We start from the raw sequence: 7,946 nt of genomic DNA, 5'->3' as shown, positions 1-7,946 counted from the left end.
AAAAAGAGAGAGAGAGAGAGAGAGAGAAAGTGTTGTAAACCACTGTTGAGGCAGTTAATGTGCAGAGAGTTGAGGTCCCACGGCCAACAGGCATGGGCGCCGCTTAGGGTTTCTGGGCCCCCTGGCTAATTGTACTCCGGGCCTCAAAATCAAAACTATACAGGAAAGAATGGGTTTCTGCCGGGCCCCCTGCCTAACCCAGGGCCCTTAGAATCGTCCGAATCTCCCCCCCCCATCCCCCTCCCGTTACGGCACCCCTGCCAGCAGATCCTCAGTCATGCTTATGCCCAGCCTTGTCGGCCAAGCTAGCCTCCACCGTCTGAACAGGAAGGAAGAGCCCTAGAACCCAGCGAGAGCCGAAAACATCCCCCAGGTTGTCTCTCCAGGATCCGCGACTCTCCACCAGCTGACCATGCTGCATCTGACACCAGGTCTTGCCCCTGGCCACCAGAAGCACCTGCTGGCAGCAGAATCCAGCGCACACCAAGCCGATGCCCAGCCACACGTACAGCATCAGCACCAGGAAGAGCTGTAGACCAGAGATCACCCCTGGTGGGAGAGAGATCGAGATTAGATTGGAAGAAGAAGAAAACGGTAGGGTGATGACATTTGTTTTATGGTTATAAACTGGGTTTTAGATGCTGTGATGCCTTTAGAGTGAGACTCACCCATGAAGAAATAACCTGTGGAGAGAGGTAAAAGGCTCAGGAAAGTCAACGGATTTTCAAACGAGATGGAGTACTCCACTGTTAGGAAGGCCACGCCAAGAACCAAAGAGTACAAACAAGTGCATGAAGTATAGATGCAGAACATGATGAAGTAACGCATGTTCTTATTGCCGATACAGTTTCCCGTGAAAAAACAGTGATGGTCCCGCCGGAAAATTACTTTCTTGCAGAGTTTGCAGAAGTGGCGGCCATTGAGGAGGTAGTGGGCATCTACTCTGTCCGGGCAGTCTGGTGAACACATAGGAATAACGCTCTCGTTTGCACTCTCAGCAGGATACTTTATAGTCATAATGTAGTTACCCAAGGCGTTCAGCATTAAGAATAAGAAAACCGCGGTGTGAAACACAGTTGACGCTTCCAGCGACATTGCAGGAGTTTGGAAAATCGTCGGGATGAACAAACAGAAGTGCAGAATGAAGGTCACTGCAGTGGCCGTAAAGAAGTATGCCGGTGCCAGAGCGTTGAGAAGTTTCAGTTTCAACATCTTGGTAAACATTTCTAAGGAAAGTAAAGATATTCGTCAGTTTAAACGTGACAAAGGATGCGTGGCTTTAATCCAGTACAATTTGACCCTGTGATATTGTGGTCCGCGCGTGGCAATCGCGTGGTGCTGAAAGAACAGCTCCTTGGCAAGAAAGAGTACAGGAAGAATCATGAAAACGATTAATTTAGGGGTTGGTGATTGACCGAACGAAACAAAAAATACATTCCTAAAATTCAAGCCCGGGGGTTTCTAAAAACACATCAGGCTAAACTAGAGTTACATAGAAGTAGGTTACACGCAGCATCTATGTGAAATATTTTTGCACGAAGCTATAGGCTTCTATAGGAGGAAAGCTATGAGACATATTTAAGTGATTTAGGCTGTTAGAGTGACAACAAAGCTCAATTAAAATGTGGTGAGGTAGATCTGTCTGCGTTGCCGGGATAATGCTATTTGCGCGGCATGTGTTTATCGTGATGATCTTGCTACAGCTACTGCTACAGCATAGGTTTCTGCTGTTGGGAGCGTTCGCGGGTCTTATCGTTTTTCTGATGTGAACCCAATATGGGCAGATTGATTGTGTGACATGACTCCATGAATTTACTAGAACCGTCTCGTACAAGGACGTCATATGACACATTGCAGCCTATTATTTAGCTGCAGACAATTCACATGCTAGACAGATTAAGATTAAGATAAGGTTGACTGTAGAGTAGACATTCCAACAATTATTGGCAGAAACGAATGGAATGCTGTAGAATTAAGGTAGGCTACGGATGTTACCTGACGTCGTTTACTTCGACACGAAGTAGCCTAGCTGTATTTCAGCCCCTCGCACGGTGTCAGCGGTACAACTCATTCAAAAAATGACAAAATCTTGCGCTATCTCACAATGAAGAGGCACTTTAAACTGAAATGGCGGCGACTCTTTAGTACCGCCTGCTGGTCTGGATGAGACCATCAAGTTGTTTAGAAATTCCGATGTCATTTTTACAGTAGACTACATTAAATATGATATTTAGATTTCCACAACTCTCCCCTCCTCTTGTATAAATGTATATCGTTTATGCTATAGCTGACACTAAAACAACAATGCTAAACTATTCGACCTGCAGAAATACCTACATTGTCCAGCAGGTGGCGACGCTCATTACACTTTCAACTGTCATGGTCTAATGAAACCCGATAGAGAAATAATAGCAAAATATAGGCCTAGCCCGCTACATAAATATTAATATAGCCTAGTAAACTAGAAATAGTAAATTGTTTAAAATTTACCCTGAGTTCGTGGAGACGCTGATGATAAAACAAAGAGTATTTTTCACAATGAAAAAAGAATGATAATTTATTGTAAGAACTGCAAGACTATTTCCCTCACACATTTCACCTATTGTCAAATAGAGGTGAACGCTAAATAGATTTTTCATATGGACCAATCTGTTCAAGTCTTGTATGCAAAAATGTTTGTCAACCTCTGAAGAAAAACGTAATGGCTTTTGTGTTCTGAACGACGTTCCCTCATCTTCAAGGCAGGTGTTCAATTTACAGACGGCCCCTGAGCAGGTGGGAGTTCCTCTTGTTTCTTGGTGCTGATGCAAAAATAAACGGCAGCTCAGCATCCCTGTCGGAATCAGACGCCAGCGATAACGAACATCTGAAAGGAACCCCATAGGCTACTTAATGGAAATCTCGATCTAAGGTAGGCAACCCGTAATCTTCACGGTTCTTAATAATTGTTTTCTCGTTTTACTGGTGCGAGCTGCAGTTCATTTTGATCAACTTGCAGAGCTTTTCAAAAGTGGGCGGATTTACGGTGTTTTGATAGTACTGCAGTCAGGATCTTGTAAAAAACAGGAAGCACACTGGAACGGAGAAAACCGTGAAATCTTACATGCCAGAGATCAACGCTGGCTTGAAATTCATAAGGCAAATGTCGGCTTGAGGCAGCAATCAACATAAAACACGGTTTAATATCATGTTGTTTGTTGTTGCTGTTTCAGATAGCCTAACTTGTTTACTGCAGTTGTGTGTCGCCACTGCTGTCCTAAAGGACCTACGTGACATATTCTGTGCCTTTGAAAGGTTTGGCATGTGAAGCGATCATCAGTAGAATATAGGCTATGGTCAGTCTATTCGTTTACTATTGTGGTGAGAGCAACACGCGGTAGCCTATGTGGCAAAGATTTCTACACGGACAAACACACCCTTAAATCAGCGATACTGTTAAGGTCTAACTCTGTCGTGTGTGATCAACCCTCGTTATGTAGCTTTTGTATGTTGAGTGGTTAAAATCAGCTGGGTATTAATTTAGCCTTTGTTTTTATATTAGTGTTTTAGTCCACCAGAGTGAACGTTTCAACAACCTAACATCCGTCCTACCATAAATAAACAACTAGAATGTTTTTCCCCCTCGTGCACATCGTTTGTTCAATACACGATGACATTTTCAATGCTGTTAATGTCTTTCAATCGCTACACTTCAACTCAACGAATCCACCAAGCCTGTTTATTACAAAGCCCAATGTACTTGGACAGAAATCATATTTACTGCTCGGCCACATTCGTACCCCGCCTGTATCTTTCTGCATTTGGAAGAAAGATTGTGGTGCCGGGCCCTGTGGTGTTCCACTGATCTTGAAGTGTACCTTACTTGGTGAGTTGTTGAACGGTAACCTATCAGATGCCATTTTATAACACAACATATTTAATACAGTAACACGTACAATTGACTTATTATGGCTTTGATATTCATTAAATTGAGATAAGACATGGTATATGATATGAACATTTATTCAAACGGACTTAGTACATTTATTCAGATAGAAGATATTTATTTCCTGGTTTGGGCTGATTGGAGTCTCGTGAATCACATGTTAACCTTTATAAGCAGTAGGCTAACAAATGTAGCCTACTCTTGACATTTCAAAGATTAAATTCATGAAGGAAATGGTCTTTTAAATGCCAGGGCAATAATTTGGTTTTGAACTTTTCAATGAATGGCTATTTCTCTTTTTTCATAGCGGAACAGACAAACTAACGATAGGCAGAAATCTGCCATCATGGTCACTAGCTGTGAAATGCAGCTCCTGAACTCAGTTTTCCATGGCCAAAAGTGCAGAATGTTGGTATTGTCATATCCAAGCAACAATGACATGAATATTTCAGTGGGTTCTCCACTGAGATTGAAAAACGATCTTTTGCAACCATCCCAGCCTGTTGGTTCTGGTCTGGGAACAATGGCGTCCAGAGTCAGGAAAGCCTTGTGGATCTCCAGCAGCCTTCTGAGATTTACATTTAGTCATTTAGCAGACGCTCTTATCCAGAGCGACTTACAGTAAGTACAGGGACATTCCCCCCGAGGCAAGTAGGGTGAAGTGCCTTGCCCAAGGACACAACGTCATTTGGCACGGCAGGGAATCGAACCAGCAACCTTCGGATTACTGGCTCAATTCCCTAATCGCTCAGCCACCTGATTCCCTCCTTTGAGTAGACCAAGGGTGGCATGACCCTCTGAGTCACATGACTCAGAAGAAGAAGAAAAAGATATATATCGTGTCAACAAATGGTAAAATGATACCTGGCTACATTTTCAGCACCCCACGCTACTGGAAAGCTGCAATTTTCAGCACGTAAACCATTGGCTTCTAAAACAAAGGACTTCCCTTCAGCTCTGTGCCAGACAGGGAAGGGAGTTTGGACGAGAGAAAACCCAAGGCGCACCTGAACTATTTAAGTGAACTGGTTTCACAGGAGGTCATATCTTGTGCTAATGAGCACCGATTGTTTTCTTTCTATGATGCTGTGTGTGTGTTTGTGTGTGTGACAGATTGCATCTGATGTGCGATGCATTGCTCTGACTCATCTCCTCCAGTCTTACTTTGAGAGATGCTATGTGAACAGTTGGCATTTTCCACGCAGCATCAGAAGCCAACATGACAACACGCATGACAACACGCATGACAACACGCATCCCCTGGAACCACGGCTGTGCTTGTGAAGCTGGAGATTTAACAGAACCTTAAACTCAAATTAGAGCTTGCTGTGCATAATTCTAAACAGACTTCCTTGCTATTTTAACGGTGCAGAAGCCCCCCCCCCCCCCCCTGCTGTGATCTTGTGCTGGGAGGCAGGCTCTCCAGAGAGCCCATCCTACACTGTGCGGCTCAGAGCTGGAACACTCAGACAGCGTTAGCCTACCAGTTAGGTACAGCGTTAGCCTACCAGTTAGGTACAGCGTTAGCCTACCAGTTAGGTACAGCGTTAGCCTACCAGTTAGGTACAGCGTTAGCCTACCAGTTAGGTACAGCGTTAGCCTACCAGTTAGGTACGGTCGTGGGCGCACAGTGTAGGATGGGCTCAGAGCTGGAACACTCAGACAGCGTTAGCCTACTAGTTAGGTACGGGTCGGAGTGGCCGTCGGGAGAGTCGGGATATTTCCCAAACGGCCGGTCAAACGGCCGCGGCATAATGCAAGCAAAGAAAAAATCATAATTATAATACACGGTCGTGGGCGGGTCTGTGTTTCAAAGTCCCAGGCTGTTTTTCGGTCCAAGTCCAGACCTGCAGTTAGGTATGCTGTGTTTCCTCTGGTCGTGCAATAAGCCTGTATCTTCATAATCCCACACAGACGTCCAGACTGTGGCCTGTGGGATGATGTCGACCTCATCCCATTTGCTTCATCAGCCGTCGCTGCCAACTCAGCTTGAATGAGGCCTGTCTGGGTATTGAACAGTAGGAGTGTGGTTTATTAACTTCAGTCTGATCAATACATCTTGCTCTAATTATATACACCCGCTATGTTAACCTGGAGGTCAGGGCTGTGTTTGTGGGGTTTAAAGCCTAGTCTCTTTAATTGGCCACATCCATGTCTCAATCGAATGTGTTGACATGTTGTCTGTGACTAATTGTGATTGATTACTTTGTGTCTTCTTGTCTGTTAAATGTTTTTTCCATGAACAAATGTAATCAAATACATTAAAAGGTATTCATTTAGCAGATGCTTTAATCCAAAGCTAGATACAGCACAGGGGGTGATTTGAACCTGTGACATCTTAATCTGCGGTCAAACCACTGAGCTATACCTTTCCCTTTGCATCCTAATCTTATTTAGTAATTAATGGTGGAGTTCAAACGGCAACAAGGGTCCACTTGGGCTCTTCAGGGGCACTGCAGAGCCTGAGGAAGCAGACAGAAAGCAGGTGTTCTGTGTGTTGAAACAGGCCTGGGAGTGCAGTCATCACTCCAGTCACGTTGTGGCTCATTCAGCCTTCAGGACCGAGAGGGCCGAGAGAGAAGCAGTCTTGGCTGGAAAACAGTCTCCTCAGCAGCCATGCTTGGCTAGTCAGTGTGTATGTTTGTGTGTGCCTGTGTGTGTCTGTGTGTGTGTGTGTGTGTGTGTGTGTGTGTGTGTGTGTGTGTGTGTGTGTGTGTGTGTGTGTGTGTGTGTGTGAATTAGCACAGGGATGCACCCCCACTCAGAGCAGGTGGGGAGCAGATTGTGCAACAGCCTCCATCTCCTGAGGCAGAGTCTCTCAAGAGCCCCCCCTCCACCCCCCCAGCCCCCCTCCACCCTACCCCCCAGCCCCCCTCCACCCTCCATCCCCCCCCAGCCCCCCTCCATCCCCCTCCACCCCTCCAGCCCCCCTCCCCCTCAGTGGACAGATGGAGGTGCCTGTGCGTCCGGCTCCGCTCTGTAAGAGCTGGGCAGGGATAGGCTAGATTATTCTTCATACAGTATGTAGATATGTCGATGACAGAAGCTAACAGAAGTTGTCTGATGGTCTGCCTCCCTACAACACAGGGGTGTGGATCAGTGTTGGAGGACACAGTAGTAAACAGAGAAGCAGCCGAGGGCTGAGCACAGTCTTATCACACAGTATGAGTGAGGCCTTCCTAGCAGGGCTCAGCCCCCAGCCTGTTGTTATCAGAGCTCCCTGGCTCCACAGCTGGGTTAAGGCATCGTTCACTGTGTTCCTAGCGCCTTAATACATGAGGATTATCCATGATTTTCTGTGACCTGCGAGAACCGATCGGTGTCAGAAACCTCCCCAGGAGTTTTTTGGTGTGTGCTGAAAAACTGCTCCTTCCTCTCCATTAAAGTTTCCATTCCCAAGCATGGTGTCGGCAGACCAGTTCGCAAATGAGTCTGGAACCTAAAGGTTCATTTTCAATATCCAAGGGGTGCTCTCAACGGGCTCAGGCCTAAATACCTCTGGACGGAATTGGATAGAATTGGATAGATACAACCAACGAGAGCAACAAAACGTCATCTTGGTTGTTTAAAAATGCCTCTGGTACGTCGTATTAAACCCACCCCCTCTCAGATAAATGGCTGTGATTGGCCCAGCACTTTTCATGCTGGACGGAAATCGGTGTGAATGGGAGAGTGGCCAGTCCCATCAGCCAGAGCAGATAAACCCTGAGCTGGCAGACAGGCCTGCTTTCTCCCTCCTCCCAGCACCATCCGCCGCCTGTCTGGTGCGAGTTACAGGTTCTGCTTTGACAGCTTTCATGTCAGCAGGGGCGGGGGAACCGCCTGGTTAACTCTGTAACTGTAGAGGTCTGAGGGGAAGCAACCAAGCTGTTTAGGGGATAGTTGTAATGTAGTGATGGTTGATACACTAATGAAGTGAAGATTTCAATTGAAGATGGCTTTTTATAGCATAATCTCATTCATTTTTTTACTCATGCTTATGTATAAATTACAAATAAATACATATTTTCTTTCCCCTCAG

At 45.7% G+C, this 7,946-nt stretch overlaps 1 protein-coding gene across 1 annotated transcript; it reads right to left on the bottom strand.

Moving 5' to 3' along the window:
• Nucleotides 1-261: 261 nt before the first annotated feature.
• On the bottom strand, nt 262-1,224 carry zdhhc22 (zinc finger DHHC-type palmitoyltransferase 22). Its single transcript, XM_067243807.1, has 2 exons — nt 669-1,224; nt 262-549 (listed from the first exon to the last, which is right to left on the bottom strand). The coding sequence occupies exons 1-2, from the start codon at nt 1,222-1,224 to the stop codon at nt 272-274; spliced, it is 834 nt and encodes a 277-aa protein (XP_067099908.1). The 3' UTR covers nt 262-271.
• Between the last annotated feature and the right edge of the window lie 6,722 nt (nt 1,225-7,946).

This window comes from Osmerus mordax, chromosome 9, assembly GCF_038355195.1.
Source record: "Osmerus mordax isolate fOsmMor3 chromosome 9, fOsmMor3.pri, whole genome shotgun sequence".
NCBI classification, from domain to species: Eukaryota; Metazoa; Chordata; class Actinopteri; order Osmeriformes; family Osmeridae; genus Osmerus; species Osmerus mordax.
This window is presented reverse-complemented; position numbering and strand designations above follow the sequence as displayed.